Raw genomic sequence first — 17,231 nt, 5'->3', positions numbered from 1 at the left:
GAATAATATTCCATAGTGTGGATATACCATATTTTATTTACCCATTCATCAGCTAATGGACATTTGAGTCATTTCCACTTTCTGGCCATTACGAACAATGGTGTCGTGAACATTCATGTACAAGTTTTTATGTGGATGTATCTTTCCAGTTCTCTTGGGATTATACCTAGGAAGGGGATTGCTTCATTCATATGGTAACTCTGTGTTTAAAACTTGGAGGGACTGCCAAACTGTTTCCCAAAATTGCCCTATTTCACCTTCCTTCCAGCAGAGTATGGGGTTCCAATTTCACATCCTCACCAACATTGGTTATTATCTGTCTTTTTGATTATAGCTGTCCTAATGGATGTGAAGTGATAGCTCCCTGTGATTTTGATTTGCACTTCCCTAATGGCTAAGGATATAATTAATAATTTTTATATGCTTATTGTCCGTTTGTCTATCTTCTTTGGAGCAAAGTGTGTTCCTGTCGTTTGTCCATTTTAAAGATTGGGTTGCCTTTCTGTTATTGGATTTTAAGAATTCTTTATATATTCTATATAAATAGTGGATGACATCCAGATAGTCTCTTCCATCCTGTGGATTGTCTTTTCACTTTCCTGGTGATGTTTTCCGAGGTACCAAAGTTTTAAATTTAATTGTGATGCTGTCTATTAATAGACAGCTAATAAAATCGAACAGATGCTTCTCTATTATTTATATCACTGCTTATACTTTTGATGTTATTATGTATTCCAGAGTCACAAAGATTTACTTCTGTGTCTTCTTCCAAGAGTTTTATTGTTTTGGCTGTTACATTTAGGTCTTTGATCTATTTTGAGTTAAATTGTTGTGTGGTGTGGGGTAGAAGTCCGCCTTAATTCTTTCGCATGTGGATATCCAGTTGTCCCAGCTCCATTTGTTGAAAAGAGTATCCTTTCCCCATTGAACCGTTTTGGTACCCTTGTCAAAAATCAATTGACCGTAAATATGAGGGTTTATTTTCAGATTTTCAATTCTGTTTTTATCTTTATACCAATACCACACTTTTTTTTTTTCACACTGTTTAGATTACTGTAGCTTTGCAGTAAGTTTTGAAATTGGGAAGTGGTTGTCCTCCAATTTTGTTCTTTTTTGGGATTGTTTTGAATTTCCATGTGAATTTTAGGATTAGCTTGTCAATTTCCTCACAGATGCCAGCTGGGATTTTGATGGGGAGCACATTGGATCTATATAAATTTGGGGAGTACTGCCATCTTAACAATATTAAGTCTTCCAATCTATGAAAATGGGACATCTTTCCATTTATTTGTATCCTCATTAATTTTTTTGACAATGTTTTATAGTTTTCAGAGTATACATTTTTTTTAAAGATTTTATTTATTTATTCGACAGAGATAGAGACAGCCAGCGAGAGAGGGAACACAAGCAGGGGAGTGGGAGAGGAAGAAGCAGGCTCTCAGCAGAGGAGCCTGATGTGGGGCTCGATCCCAGAACGCCGGGATCATGCCCTGAGCTGAAGGCAGACGCTTAACCGCTGTGCCACCCAGGCGCCCTCAGAGTATACATTTTATGCTCTTTTTCTTTGCCAAATTGATTCCTAAATATTGTATTATTTATGATACTGTTGTAAATAGAATTATTTTCCTGATTTCATTTTTTGATCATGCATTACTAGTATATAGAGATACAATTGATATTCGTATGTTGATCTTATATCCTGCCACCTTGCTGAATATATTTGTTCATTCTAATAGCTTTTAGTGGGTTTCATAAGGATTTTCTACATACAAAATTAAGCATCTGCACACAGCGATAGTTTTACTCCTTCCTTTCCAGCAGGGATACCATTTATTTCGTTTTCTTGCCTAATTACACTGGCCAGAACCTCTGATATAATGCTGAATAGAAATGGAAAGAGCAGACATCCTTGTCTTCTTCCTAATTTTAGAAAAGGATTCAGTCTTTTAACATTAAGTCTGATATTGGCTGTGGATTTTGTTTTGTTTTGTTTTAGCTGCCCTTGTCAGGTTGAGGAAGTTCCCTTCTGTTTCTAGTTTGTTGGGTGTTTTGTCATGAAGGAGTGTGAGATTTTGTCCAGTGTTCTTTCTGCATATACTGAGATGACCCTGTGGGATTTGTCCTTTATTCTGTGATATGCCTTATTACATTAATTGATATTTGGATGTTAATGTTAAACCAACCATACATTCCTGGGATAAATCTCACTTTGTCATGATGTATAATCTTTTTTATACATTGCTGGATTTGGTTTTATTGGGGAAATTTTATTGAGGACTCTCTAGCAAGCTGTTTACATGGATTAACTCATTTAGTTTTCAAAGCCTATGGGGTAGGGACTATTATTATTCCTCATATCAGAGACAGGAAGGTGAGGCTCAGAAACATGATGCCGTCATCCCAAGGTCACACAGCCAGCAGTGACAGTCAGGATTCGAACTAGTTCTTCATCCCACTCTCACCAGATAAACCACCTCTCATGAACATATCAATGGTGATGTGAGATGATTTTCAGATGATACCCATTGTTTTCATTGTTTTTATATTTTATAGTTTCCTTTGTTTATGGCAAATGGTACTGGTTCTCTGTTAGTGATTGTAATATGAGCTTTCTTCTAAAATATATTTATAAAGTAAAAAATGAAAAGGCTTTTTAGAAAAAATATGTAAGTAATTGTATAGACAGTTTATGGGTATGACTGCATATTCCATGTTGATTTAAGTTATCTGTGTTGTCCATAGAGAAGGAGAAGGAAAGGGAAAACTAGAAACAAAGACATGACCAATTCAGGTCATCTCATTTCTCCTGTGTGGTCAGGGGATTCAGATGTGTTCACGCATTCACCCGCTAACTCCTCAGTGCCTAATCTGTCTTCAGCACTTTGCTAAGGCCTCTGAGGCTTTCAGTGATGGCTAAGAAACGGCCTTTTACCTCACGGAGCCTCCACATGCCTGCATTCTTCTACTCAGGGGAGGGCAGACATGTTTTCTTTCACGGGCAAACTCAGATTGATGGCCAGTGGCCACCTGGAGCTCTGTATTTCATGAGGAGGATACTCAGGCTGCCTGTGGACTCATTGAGAAATAAAGACGTTATCAGTTAGTAACAGTGGCTCTGACGTGGGAAGAGGAAGTATCAGTACTTGTCACCCTTCCCAGGCAGCACGTGTCGGAAGAGAGGTACTGCTGAGGGACCCAGGAGTGGAATCACCGGGTCACAGGGTCACTCTGTGTTCTAAAATTTGAGGAACTGCTACACTGTTTCCCAAGGTACTGCAGTGTTTTACTTTCCTACCTGCAGTGTCTGAGGGTTCTGATTTCACAGCCTCACCAACACTGGAAGGAGCAATCATGTCCTAGAGGGGAGTGACCTTGAAGGATGAGTGAAATCAGGTCATACGGTGAGAGAAGGAAGAGAGTTAGTATTTCAGAGATAACTGTTTACAAAATATTGAAGCTTTTCACTTTAACTACGCACATGCTAACTATTTGAGCCATTTCGATGGAGTTCTTTCTAAAATATAAACAGGTTTTTGCTATTTATATTCTTTTTCCTCCTCTTCCACTTTTAAAATTCTAGTATCTTGGACATAGTGGTGGCTTTCTTGATGTCTTGGGCTCGCTGGCCATCTACTCATTGAATAAATCTTTTTTTTTTTTTTAACTTTTTTGAAAAAGATTTTTATTTATTTGAGAAAGAGAGAAAAGCATGAGCTGGGAGGTGGGGAGAGGGAGAATTAGGCTCCCAGCTGAGCAGAGAGCCCAACAGCGGGGCTTGATCCCAAGACCCTGGAATCATGACCTGAGTCAAAGGCAGATACTCACCCGACTGAGCCACCCAGGCACCCCTACTCATTGAATAAATCTTTATGTAGCTACAAATGTGTGGTTGAAACTGCGCTGGGAGCTTGCTGTGAGTTAGACACAGCTCCTGCCCTCAAGGAATTTGTCATTTAGGGCAGGAGAGAAAACGTGGTAAAAGGCGTAATAAAGCATTATGGATGCCACAAAAGTAGGGGCACACTGGGTTTAAGGAGGACCAAAGGAGAAAGTGAATTTGGGCAGGGGGTAAGAGAGTCAGAAAGGCTCCTTAAGGAGGTCGCCATTCCCTCCAGTCTCCCGAGCCCTAGGATCATCCTAGCAGTGTATCAAGTATTTGGATTGTGTGCTGTGGGTTTTGATGATACTTCTGTAGGCTATTGAAATATGTCGAGTTCTGCTTCTGTACTTTGTGGCCCAGACCCCCAACCTATATGGTTCCTCTCCATCCTGCACGGCTCTACCTCTCTTCTCCAGGCACTACTGGGAGGCTTGCTGCTGTCAGCGTTGGGGCTGCGCCTCACCTATGACTTTATTTTATGGACAGGCGATACATTAAAAGAAGTGCCGAGGGGCTACAGTGGGGTTTGGAGCTACAAGGTTTGACCATAGGATCAGTGGAGTGTTCCTGTAAAACTCTCCACTTCCAGCCTGTTCGGGATAACCCACATGGTCCATTCTGGTGGTCTGTGGAAGGCCTGTAAGAGGTACACGGGTGACTGTGTCCCTGCTTGGCCGCCACACCTGTGAAGAAGCTGACTCCGACATGTGGAAGGGTCTCAGCTGCAGAGGAAGTACTGCCCGTGGAGCCACGTCCTGTCCCAGCAAACTTGGGTCCCTGCACAATCTCCAGCATGCCCCGTGTATACCCACAGTGGAAAAGCAGGCTACACTCCGGGTTCCTTCTTTGGATTTTTCCTTGCTCAGTTAAATGCTGTGCAAGAATACATTTTTTTAAGGAGGATAGCCTAAGCCTCCCATTTATTTACTTATGTACTTATTTATTTACATATTCACTTATATAATATTTGTTTACATAAATATACACGTATTTATCATTTTTTAAATTATGGATTTATTTATGTATTTATTTAATTGCTTTCTAGCTGGAGAGATTTACAGGCAAGGAAAATATTTCCTGGCTTCCTGATGTGTGTGGGACCCAAAGGTGACAGTTACCTAATCTTTCTAGGTTGGCAGAATCTTGTTCTTCTTGAGGAGGGAAAAAGCAGCCAACCTGGAGGGGAAACAAAAGTCAGGTCCTTGGTACCTTTTATAAAAGTACAGATGTAGGTGTGGTCTAGAAGAAAGGGCATTGAACAGGGAGTCAAGATATCCCCTTTCTGACCTAGCTCAGCCACCAGCTGACCACGTGATCTTGAAAGAAAGTTTTCACTTCTCAGTAACACTGTGCCCTCCTTAGAAAAATAGCAAAAATAACACCTGTCCTCTCGAAACTGCAGGGTGGTTGTAACTGAGGAAATCAATATGAAAGACCTATAGCGTTGAGATGTTGGAGTAGAGATAATAGTAATGCCCTCCTTTTTTTTTTAAATAGAATTGTTGCAATGTTTGATTCGTCCATTCATCGTGTTAAAAAGAGGCCACCTGCCTGCTAACATTTCCCAAGGGCTTACTCTGTGCCTGCTATCGGGCAGCATTCCACATTCTGTAATGTTATATAATCCTCAGAACGAATCAGTGAGGGCAGGGACCATTATTAATTATTGCCCTTTTAAAGGTAAGGAGACTGAGACTCGAGAGGTTAAGTAATATGCTCACGGTTATGTAGCTACTAAGTGGCGGACGACAGATTTGAACCCATAGCGAAAGCTTAGCTGCTCTACTTAGCCCAGTATTCCACTTCAGTAAAAAGATCCCACTATTTTTCCTTTTCCTTCCAGAAAGCCAAATAGAAAATGACAATGCAGATCTTTTGCTTCCAGAGTAGCCAGGTTTAGGGTGTGGTTAGTCAGAACCTGCGTCCCCCAAGGCAGGTTCTCCCGGCACGCATCCGGCATTTGCGGGGTCCACCCCCTCTTGCTCGGGGTCCATCAGCCATCTCAGCCGGGGTGTCCCTAAAGCCCTTCTCGGAGGCAGATTGCCTTGGAGCCCAGTGTTGTTACCTCTCGGTGAAACCAGGCCACTGCGTTTGAGCTGGTTAGAAAGATGCTGAACTTAAATCGGCCGTGAATGCCCCACCCCGAGAGAATGCAGCTGTGCCTGGTAAGTGACACTCCCAAAACACTGTTAATTTTTAAGTATTTTTATGAATTTCTCTCGCAAAGTGACAAAATGGCCAAGTGTTCATTGATTGGATATGAAGACTCATTCTCATTTGGAAGATTGCATAAGAGGCAGGACCCTTGAGCCAGAAAGCAAGTGATTATTTCCATGCGTACCGCTTAAAATTTCCAGAATGTTTTTTTCTTTCTGATTGATGTGGAGTTGGCAGTGACTTACAGCACTTGAGTTAAAAATGTCTGATTTCCTTCTCCCTGAGGCAGTGAATGATCTACAAACAAACACAGGAATCCATTAGAGAAGCTGCATTTAGAAGGAGAAAAGAAGGGTTGCATTAACAGAAATAAAGACTCCTAATTTACTGGCTGGTAGGCTGTTCACTTATTGATTCTCTTCAAGGGAAGTGCAGGGGTATTATTGCGTTAAAGGGAAAACCTTAAGGGTTATTCTGGTAGATGAGTTATTTTGAAGTGTGTGAAGTCCAGAAGAAACCCAGGGTGTAGGAGAAAGGTGAAGGGAAAGATTGTGGCAAGTGGGAGTCAAGCAAGGTGTAGGAAGGGGAGATAGGTTAGAGCTGGTGGTGTATAACCTGAGCCTGAGGATTTCATGAAAATTTTCAAACATACATAAAATTGGATAGAAAAGATAAAATAAATCCTTATGTAAGCACCGCACAGCATGAACAGTTATTAGGCCTTGGCCAGTTTTGTTTCATCTGTTACTCACTTTTTCCCTATCTAGTATTATTTGGAAGCAAACCCCTGTATAATTTTATCCATATTTTAGTAGGTGTTTCTAGAAGATAAGAACTCTTTTAAAATTTGACCTCGATATTATTATCACACCTGAAAAATAATAGCGCTGTTTCCTTAGTATTATCAAATACCCAGTCACTCTTAAATTTTCCAATTTCCTCGTAAGTGATTTTCTTTTGGTGGCTTGTTTGAAAGCGGATCCGAACAAGGGGACGCACTGTGGTAGTCTGTTAGTCCCCTATGGCCGATTGCTTCCCCTCCATCTCTTTTTTTTCCCCATGGAATTTATTTATTGAAGGCACTGAGTCATTTGTCCTGCAGAGTTTCCCGTAGATTATGTTTTACTAATTACATCACTGTGGTGTATTCTCATGTGTTCTTCTGTCCTGTCCATTCCCTACGAACGAGTGTCAAAGGTTCGATTGGGTTCACGTGCTTGGCTTTGGGTCCCACGGTCTTCCTAAGGTGATGGCGTGCTTTTCCATCAGGAGGCACATCGTGTCGGATTGTCTTTCATTGAGTGATGTTAGCAGTTGTTTATCTGTGCCTACATCCATTTTAGGCGTTAGAAAAATAGGGATATTTTATTTGTATTTTTTATTTTTTAAAGATTTTATTTATTTATTTGACAGAGAGAGAGAGAGAGAGAGAGCACAAGCAGGGGGAGCAACAGGCAGAGGGAGAGGGAAAAACAGGCCCTCCGCTGAGCAGGGAGCCCGACCCGGGGCTCAATGACGTGAGCCGAAGGCAGATCCTTAACCAACAGAGCCACTCAGGTGCCTCCAAATTTGGGATATTTTAGTTGTCGATATTTCTGGGGGAAAAAAAAGAACTTCTCTATCTGTAGAGAGAAACATTCCCCTCTTCTGCAATTTGGTTATCCAGTGATCAGTTTGTATAGGAAAGACCTTGTTTGCGCCTTTCCTTTTTTGTACCTACGGTCAGCATAAAGGTTGGTTCACAGGCATCCTCGAGCAGTAACAACGTAATAAAAACCAAGGTTTTTGTAAGTGTCTTTATGATTCCTTAAACACATGTGATATTGCTTCAGGTGTACTGAGTTATACTAATTGATGCTCACATATCCGTTGGCCAGAGGAAGCTTCCTCAAGTTGGCTCTTGGGTCCCTTGGACACACCCCGTACTCATAGATAGAGAGCTGCTTCTTTACTTTCTGCTGCGACAACTTGCTCTAAGCCTTTTTATACATTTTCTGTCCCAGACCTGGACAAAGCTGTTTCTCCAAAATATTGATTCTTTTAGCAGGAAGTGGTATTTGCAGACCACAGCCTGGCAGTAAAGGTGCTCATTGCCCATGGACTGGTTATTGTATCCTGGTCTTTTCAGTGCACAGGGCTAGGAGATCAGCACATGTGCACATACATGTGTACACAAACATAGAAACATACATATATATGGTGTATTTAAAGTCAAAACATGCAGTGACTTCCTACTGATATCCCAAATTCACATTCAGGTCTGTTTGGTTTACTTGGTGTAGTATCTCCTTTCTCTCATCAAGAATGCCAGATCTCAACACTGCCAGGAATGATAGCGCATTCCACAAGTGCAAATTTGTTTTACCTTACACTGCATTCAAACATTCTCACTGCAGCAGTTAACCAATATAATTGCCAGAAAAAACCTAAGATGTTTTTTTGCAGCTCTTCATCCTTCTTAGGGTATCTCCTTTCAGAAATGTAAGATCGAACTTCTGAGTTTTAAAATCACTTGGAATAAGTTCTTTCTGTGTAGTTATGCCAACAACTAATACATATATACCTTCATTTGTTTTATCTTACCTTTTCGGGGGAGGGGTTGCTTTTTAAATATAAAATTTATTTTATAATTATGTAAAATATATGGCTTCAAAGTCAAATCTACAAAACAAGGTATAGTCAAAGAAATCTGGCCTCTGTTCCCACCCCCTTAACCATATTCCTGCTTATCCCTCTTCTCCATAGGTGGGCAGGTTTTAAATTAAGATGGTTCATTCTTCCATTGTGTGTTTTTTCATGTGTGTGTGTGTATCCCTCCTTTCTTAGATAAATGACTGTGTATTGTATACAACATATCCTGCAGATCAGCCCATAGTTGCGTGTATAGACAGATTCCTCATTCCTTTTTACTGCTGCCTCGTATCTCACTGTGCGGCTGTACCATAGTTTATTCAGACAATCTTCTGTCGAGGGGTGTTTGCATTTTGCAGACTTTTGCTGTGGCAGGTGATGCAGTAGTGAATAACCTTGTGCAAATGTCTTTTTGCATTTTTATCTACGTATCTTTGGGATAGTTTCCTAGAAGTGGGATTGTTGGTCAAAGAATAAAGTTCTATACAGGTTAGTTAGGTATTGCCAGATTTCCTTCCTTGTGCTGTCTCACATCCTTACCAAGGTCCTAGGGATGGAGCCCAGGCATTTTATTATTAAAAAACTGTGCCTGTGGGGGGCGCCTGGATGGCTCAGTGGGTTAAGCATCCGACTCTTGATTTCGGCCTAGGTCATGATCTTGGGGTAAGATTGAGCCCCAAGTCGGGCTCTGCACTCTGTGGGGAATCTGCTTGAGATTCTCTCTCTCCCTCTTCCTCTGCCCCTCCACCCCCAATAAATAAATAAATCTTAAAAAAAAAAAAAAGCTGTGCTTATCGTTCTTTGGCATAAGCAGGACCAACAGTCACTGCTGCATGGCATTGGAAAAGACCTAGCACAGACGGAGATAGACCTCCTGCCAGAACGTGCAGCCTCACAACGTGAGTCTCAGCACTTGAAAGGAAAAACAAAATTTGGAGCTGGAGACACCTGGGGTCCCAACCCCAGCCCCACACTTACCAGCACTTGACCTTGTGAAATTACTTAAATTCTGAGCTTCTGCTGGCTCTTCTGTAAAATGGGAGTAATCATAGCTTCTGCCTTTATAGGGTCGATGCAAGATTAAAAGAGTAGAGTGCTTGGCAGAGGGTAAGGGCTAAAGAAATATTAGTTTTATTATTATTATTATTAGAATTAATGAAGAAAGTTATTAGGGCTCTGGAGTCTGTAGATCATTATGCTTTATAAAGTTATTAACCCCTCCTATAAAATGAACATAATACTGGTGTAAGAAAGGAGACAATTTTTTGTGTGTTGATCAGCAAATGGTTTTGCTGTAGAACTGGATGCTGCACTTAGAATTCAGGGGAGAGAACAGGAAGAAGCATAGGTATGGAGAGGACCTAAAGCCACCCCCACGAGGCCACGTGCCTGCTGAGGACAGAGGGGAAGTCCCTTCTGAGCTCCCCAAGCCCTCCCGGGCCGCAGCCTTCGCTGTTGCCACGGCGCATGACAGGGGGTATGTTAGAAGACTCAGTGAAGTGTGCCGCGTCGTTCGCTGCTCAGCCCTGCCCTGTGCTCCCAGCCGTGGGCCCGACAGAGACACTAGTGTAGGGGCAGCATGTGGTTGGGTACAGTCTGCAGCCCCTAGACCAGCTGTCATGTCCGTGGCCCTTTTCTGCCCTGGTGTCAGACACCACGTTTCCAGACAAGCAATCAAGACCACGTTCTCTGGCACTTGAAAACTGCAACCTGCACGCCCGTCTCACCCTTGCCTGAGACTGGGGAAGGGAGGGGAGGGTGCTGTGACCGTCAGCACAGTGGGCTTTCTTTTTGTTTCCTTACTCAAGCGTCCTAAAGGGGGGCAGCTCGTTATTATTATTAATCTTATGAAACTCCGTTTTTAGATTGTTCACCTAGTCTACTCTTCGTTTGGCTTTGCTTTGTACTTTGCTTCATTTATTTCTGCATTTGTAATGATCAGTCCCTGCATTCTCATGTCATTGGGTTGATTTCTGTTCTTTTTTAAGATTTTTGAGCAAAATTAGGTTCATTTAGTTTCACTTTCTTACTTTCTGCTAAAGGCATTTAAGACATTTATGTTCTCTATCTTTCCATTCTAAATATTTTATAATTTCTATTTGAATTCCTCTCTTTAGCGATGAATAGACTTGAAGTATGTTTTTAGACATCTTCATAGGTATGGGAGTTTTTTGGGCTGCGATTTGCATTATTGATTTCTAACTGTATTCACGGTTATCAGCGACTGTGACTTCTAGGATGTTGTGTTTGGGGGAACTCATGAGAACCTCTTCTATGGCCTAAATCATGATCTTTTTTTATCAGCATCTCACATAGGTTTTGAAAAAAATGAGTATTCTGTTTGCTGGGTGCTGAGTTCTTAAAATAGTGAGCTCGGCTTGGGTAAGCGTGTCTTCAGCTCCCCTTCAGCCTCACTGCCAGATGCAGCTCTCCTCAAAGCCACTGCAATCTGCTGGGGTCCAAGACACAAAAATGTCCATTTAGGATTGATTTGTTTGGTGTGCCTCGTAAAACCTCTCCAAGCCGTGGAAGACCATTGCTTCCATTTTTGCAAATAAGGTTAAACGTGCTGGAGTCTGAATTCTTTTAGTTCCAGCTAACTTGGCTTGTAAGATGTGGGCCCCGGTTTCAAGTGGAGGATCTTGGCTATTTCCATCATGGGTATTTGTGCTGTGCAGTGACGTAGGAGCAGAATGGATACGTATCCTCACGGAGAACCACAGTTGGGGGCTGGCCGTCACCCATGTCCAGCATCAGGCCCACTTGAGGCCCTTTGCCCTCTCCACGGTGGTTCTCTGGGTGTCCCATAACTGCGCTGAGCCTTGTTTCTTCATCCGTTCTGTGGCTGTCACATCACCTGCCACGTGGATCACAGAGGGTTGTGGCGAGGCTCCATCTAGACAATAGGTGTTTAAAAACACCAGTACTTCGTAAACTGTAAAGAGATCCTCCAATGTCAGGTACAGGTTGAGGGCACCTTGTGAAGAAGGAGCGAGTGGAAATGGTCTCAGTGCATGTAAATCCTCTTTCTTCTTTGGAAGGGGCCTCCACAGGGGGAGGTTGAGAAACCCTCGGAGGCCCCTGACATCCTTTTCCCTTGGTGCAGAATCCGGCCACCGCAGCCATGACCACCCACGTCACCCTGGAGGACGCCCTGTCCAACGTGGACCTGCTGGAGGAGCTGCCCCTCCCTGACCAGCAGCCATGCATCGAGCCGCCGCCGTCCTCCATCATGTACCAGGTCCGTTCGCCCGGAGCACTGGGCGCCGGGAACTCCGGATGCCCCGAGACGGCTTGCGCTGAGGCCTGGGGAGGGGGCTGTCTGCCTCTACGAGGTGAAAGGTCCTGAGCCGATGGCGTCCCTTGTGCCCTGGTGGCGCTGAGTACGAGGAATAGATTAGCTAGTAAACGGATACCAGGGCCGCTTCTCCTCCCCGGGGAAGGCTTGTTGATCTGCTCTGACCCCAAATACCTTCCCGGCTGTTCTTGCTGCAGCACCAACCAAGGATTTGGCAGCTCTCATCTCATGAATTAAATATTACAATTTAGAAACCCCTAGAGCCTGCCTGGGTAATTACTTTTCCGTCATGTATGTGAGAAGAGCTCTCAGCTCCCCGTAGCGGCTAATGGCTCAGGGAAGCCAGTCACCATTGTTTGCTTTTGCCTGAGCTTGTGATAAACCATGATCAGATTGCTCAAACCCCCCCCCCCACCTCAGGCATGACGGGAAGGGCATCCGGGTAGCTAGAGTCAGCCTCGCCAAACAGCCCCTCCTCTGGGCGTGTTGGGGGATGCGCCACATGAGGAAAGAATAAGTTAATACCAAATTTTCAGCTGTATTTGACCTTTTGTAGGTTCTGGGTCTGCTAACTGAGACTAAATATGAATGCATAATATATTTGTAGTTGCATTCAGTAGTTAGATTTTATTATGCACATTCCTGAAGGGTCAAGTCACAAACTTGGCTTATTCATGTTTTCTAACTCAGGCTACATTTTTAATTACATAAATATCTTTTTTATTACAAGCAATACAGAAAAGTATAACAAATACAAATTTCTCTGTAACTGTGATTACACACACACACCCACACCCCTTTTTACCATATATATGATATAAATATATATTATACATAGATCTATATATATATATATTTAACCAAAAGGGAACCATACTATATATATTGCTCTATGATTCGGCTTTTTTAACTTAAAATTTATTATGGGTATTTTTGCATGACAATACTACAATGCCGCCATTTTGTTTTTAACTACGACTAGTACTTATAAGTCCTTCGTATGGAGATACTATTACTTATTTAGCCTTTTGCTGTTAATGGACATTTGGATGGTTTCCAGTGTTTTCTGTCACAAAAAATGCTGCAGTTATCAACCTTGTACATAAGCATCTGCAGCTTCAGGTGAGTGTTTTTACAACTGCCACATGAAAGCAATGCACATCTTAACTTTTCACTGCTATTTAGGGTTCTGTAGTTTAAGCATTTACTTCCAAGGCTCGGCGGGCAACCTGGGGAAGCATATGCGGGCCCTGTCTAGCCAGCGCCTGCCCAGTGTGAGTCAGAGTGGGATTTTCTTGGGGGAAGATCAGAGGACGATGTGGAGATAGGTTTCCACAGAGATGTGTGGCATTTGTTGGCAGCGGTTTGGACTCATTTTTGGACACCCAGTCACCTTGGACTCGTTTTCCAACAAATGTTTCTGTCCTCTCATTCCTATAGGCGAACTTTGACACAAACTTCGAGGACAGGAATGCATTTGTCACAGGCATTGCAAGGTACATTGAGCAGGCTACGGTCCATTCCAGCATGGTAAGTCACTGTGATCCTGCCAGCACGGGAGGGAGGGGCATGTGCTCAGCGCTCCGGGGAGCTGCCTGCCTCAGTCAGACCCATCTCTGTTCTCAGGCCCTGCCCCACCCTCTCCCAGGGCCTGGGGCACACTGTCTTCCAGCTTTGCAAATCCTACTCACCTCTAGGGCCCCACTTAATCCCACTCTTTACATCTCTGAATTTCTGGAGCTTTATAGGTTAACATGTGATTAGATCCTGCCTTGTCTTATACTCTATAGATTACTGGCTGTGTGGAAATTTGTCTCTTGACCAAAGCAAAAGCTTTCTCAGAAAGAAGAGATGGTGGCTATAGAATGACACCTTATTGACCCAAGGAAGCTGGTGGTCTAAGTCATTCACAAGTGGGGTCAGTCGTCTGATAGGTCTGTACCTGACCCATCTGTGAGGAATCATCCTCTTCCCTCTTGGGCTTTCATTGATTTTATTCTCATGTAGCCCTGGAATTTGAAGAACTCCAGAATCCTCATTCAGAGGCCCTGCCTACAGCTCATTGGACCTTTCTCACTGTATCACTTATATGCTAAAGCCTTGCCTTACCATCCCTGGCCCCATTCATTCAGTAAATACTGTGTACCTGGTACCTGCAGAGACTGCTAGATGTTGGAGAGGGGATGTCCAAGGACAAATGGGGCCAGTCTTGATTCTCAGTGAGGCAAGTGGGAAATAGAAAAGCTTTCCATTTATTGAATACTTTCTGTGCAGATATTTTATTTGTTAAAAATTTTTAAAAATTTTAATTCCAGTGTAGTTAGCCTGCAGTGTTATATTAGTTTCAGATGTACAATATAGTGATTTAATAATTCTGTACACGACTCAGTGCTCATCGTAAGTATCCTCTTCATCCCCATCACCTGTTTCACCCAGTCCACCCATCCCCCTCTCACCTCCTCTCTGGTAACCACCAGTTTGTTCTCTATAGTTAAGAGTCTATTTGTTGGTTTGTCTCCTTTTTCCCCCTTTGTTTGCTTGTTTTGTTTCTTAAATTCCACTTATGAGTGAAATCATATGGTATTTGTCTTCGACTGACTTCGCTAAGCGTTTTACTCTCTAGATCTCCCTAGATCCATCCATGTTGTTGCAAATGGCAAGAGTTCATTCTTTTTATGGCTGAATAATATCCCATTGTATATATACACCACATCTTCTTTATCCATTCATCTATCAATGGACACATAGGTTGCATCCATACCTTGGGTTATTTTAAATAATGCTGCAATAGACAGAGGTGCATATATCCTTTCAAATTAGTGTCCTTATATTCTTTGGGTAAATACCTGGCAGGGTGATTACTGGATCGTATGGTAGTTCTATTTTTAATTTTGGGAGGAACTTCCAAACTTTCTTCCACAGTGACTGCACCAGTTTGCATTCCCACCAACAGTACAAGACGGTTCCTTTTGCTCCACATCCTCACCAACACTTGATGTTTCTAGTGCTTTTGATTTTAGCCATTCTGACAAGTGTGAGGCGACATCTCATTGTGGTTTTGATTTGCATTTCCCCGATCTGATGAGAATGCTGAGCCTCTTTCTGTGTGTTTATTGGCCATCTGGTTGTGTTCTTTGGACAAATGTCTGTTCATAAGTTCTCTGCCGGATATTTTAAATGCACAATCCGAATTAGTTCTCACCTCAACCCTATGAGGCAGGTTTTATTACAATACCCATTTTACAGACAGGGAATACCAGAGTTCAGAAAAGTTAAGTAAATTACTCAAGGTCCTGACAAGTGACATTTCCAAATGCAGGTCTGTCTGACTACAAAACCCGTGCTCTAGATTACTCTGTGCAGGCAGTAGAAATGCACAAAGTTAAGGGTTTATGATATGGTAAAAGTTCAAAGCTCTGTGTTTTTGAAGGGTCCTTGATTGGATCAGAGAAAGCTTGATGAAAGAAGGGGCTTTTGAATAGGGCCTTGTATACTGTATGTATACAGACACACACACATTTTAACCATATATAAGATGATTTAAAATGTATAGAATATTCTCATGCTTGATATCATTGGAGCCTTATAACAGCCCTATGACTTGCAAAGGGATCATTATGTCCATTTTAGAGATGAGAAAACTGAGACCTGGAGAAGTGAACAAGCAAGTTGCTTGTGATCCCACAACTAGTAAATCACAGGGTTGAACCTGGAATCCAGGCTTTTGATTCCCAGGCCTGATCTCTTTCTACTCAACTCTGCTGTCCCACGTAGTTAAAATTTTATCTGTCAGAGAGGAGGTGGGGAGGGCATACCAGATGGTGGAACCAGCAGGAGCAGAGGCACAGAGACAGAAGCTCTCAGAGACTTCCTGGGCTCGGGTGTCTCTGTGCACACACATATATGGTGTCTCTTTCTGTGTCCAAATTCCCTTTCCTGAGCTGCACACTGGAATTGCCTCGAGAGCATTAAAAAATACCAGGGCCTGGGCCCCAACCCCGGGAATAAGGATTCAGTTCTGGTGGGGCATGGCCTGGGCATCAGGAGTGAGCCGGTGATCGAGGCCAACTCTACATGAGAAAACGGTGACATTTTCAAGGTAAAAGGTAAGCCCAAGCAGAGCCAGGACCAGGACTTAAGTCTCCTGAGGCCCCACTTAGGGCTCTTCCCGCCACACCGTCCTGACCTCTGTCCTCCAGAGGTACAACAGATCTGTTTGATGGGCACCCAACTCTCCATAGGGCAGAGTCTACACCGTTCTTGTTTGCCGCCCTGTTCGCAGCACACAGCACGGAGCCTGGGACCTCGAGTGCTCAGTAAACCATTCATTGAGTGAAAGTTGGCATCTTCCCCCCGCTGGTAGGCTGTGCGGTGCTGACAGGTAGACGCACGTTCCCTACCGTACTGTCACTTGCCTTTTCTGACCTCTGTTCTGAAGCAGGAGCAGCAGGAGACCCCCAGGCTTCATCCTGTTCTTTCTGGTCTCAAGGACAACATGTTATTGATTTTCAAAGTGCTCCAAATTAAGAATTGAAAGTATGACTCATCATTGACATTTGCTGTTGAAAACAAAACTATAAGAAGTAATAAATTCCAAATTAAATCTGATCTCACGCTAAGGAGATATTATGAAATAGATGTGATACTTGGAATAAAAAAATTAGTAAAGGTTCACTTTTATATCAGTGCAGACATTTACAAGAGAGATGGTCTAGTGATACCATTTTTTGGTTGCTTTTTTGTAAACTTCATATGGTATCAAATTCACCATTTAAAGGGTACAGTTCAGTGTTTTTTAGTATATTTACAATGTCATATAAACATCACTGCCATTTTATTTCTCTCACCACAAAAAGAAACCCCAAGCCCATTAGCAGTCACCCCCAATTCCTGTCTGTCCTCATCCCCCAGCAAACACTAATCTGCTTTCTGTATCTGGATCTGTCCATTGCGAGCATCTTCCTGAAGTGAATCAGGTAGCCTTTTGGGACTGGCAGAAGGTTTTTCCGAGTTGATCCATGTTCTGGCACGTACCAGCACTTCCCTTCCCTTCACCGACAAATGCGGCTGCTCTGTGTGGCTGCGTTGCGTTGTGTCTGCCCACCCCTCGGTTAATGGCCATTTGGGCAGTTTCCACGTCTTGGGGTCAGGACAGCGCTGCTGCGAACAAGGGTGCACATTTCTGTGCGGACATGTGTTTTCATCCGTCTTGGATGAATATACCTAGGCGCGGAATTGCTGGGTCACGTGGTAACTCTGTGTTTC

The 17,231-nt window shown here is 42.9% G+C and overlaps 1 protein-coding gene across 2 annotated transcripts in view; it reads left to right on the top strand.

Moving 5' to 3' along the window:
• The window catches only part of CYFIP2 (cytoplasmic FMR1 interacting protein 2), a 120,818-nt gene that overhangs the window by 7,933 nt on the left and 95,654 nt on the right, over positions 1 to 17,231 (top strand). For both annotated transcript variants that reach the window (XM_045791993.2, XM_045791994.2), the window contains exons 2-3: positions 11,775 to 11,909; positions 13,407 to 13,496. In XM_045791993.2, the coding sequence (XP_045647949.1) occupies positions 11,793 to 11,909; positions 13,407 to 13,496 (207 nt within the window). In that variant the 5' untranslated portion in view covers positions 11,775 to 11,792. The remainder of the gene's footprint in view (positions 1 to 11,774; positions 11,910 to 13,406; positions 13,497 to 17,231) is intronic.

Source organism: Ursus americanus, chromosome 15, assembly GCF_024610735.1.
Source record: "Ursus americanus isolate L20-20 chromosome 15, mUrsAme1.1.p, whole genome shotgun sequence".
Taxonomy (NCBI): Eukaryota; Metazoa; Chordata; class Mammalia; order Carnivora; family Ursidae; genus Ursus; species Ursus americanus.
This window is presented reverse-complemented; position numbering and strand designations above follow the sequence as displayed.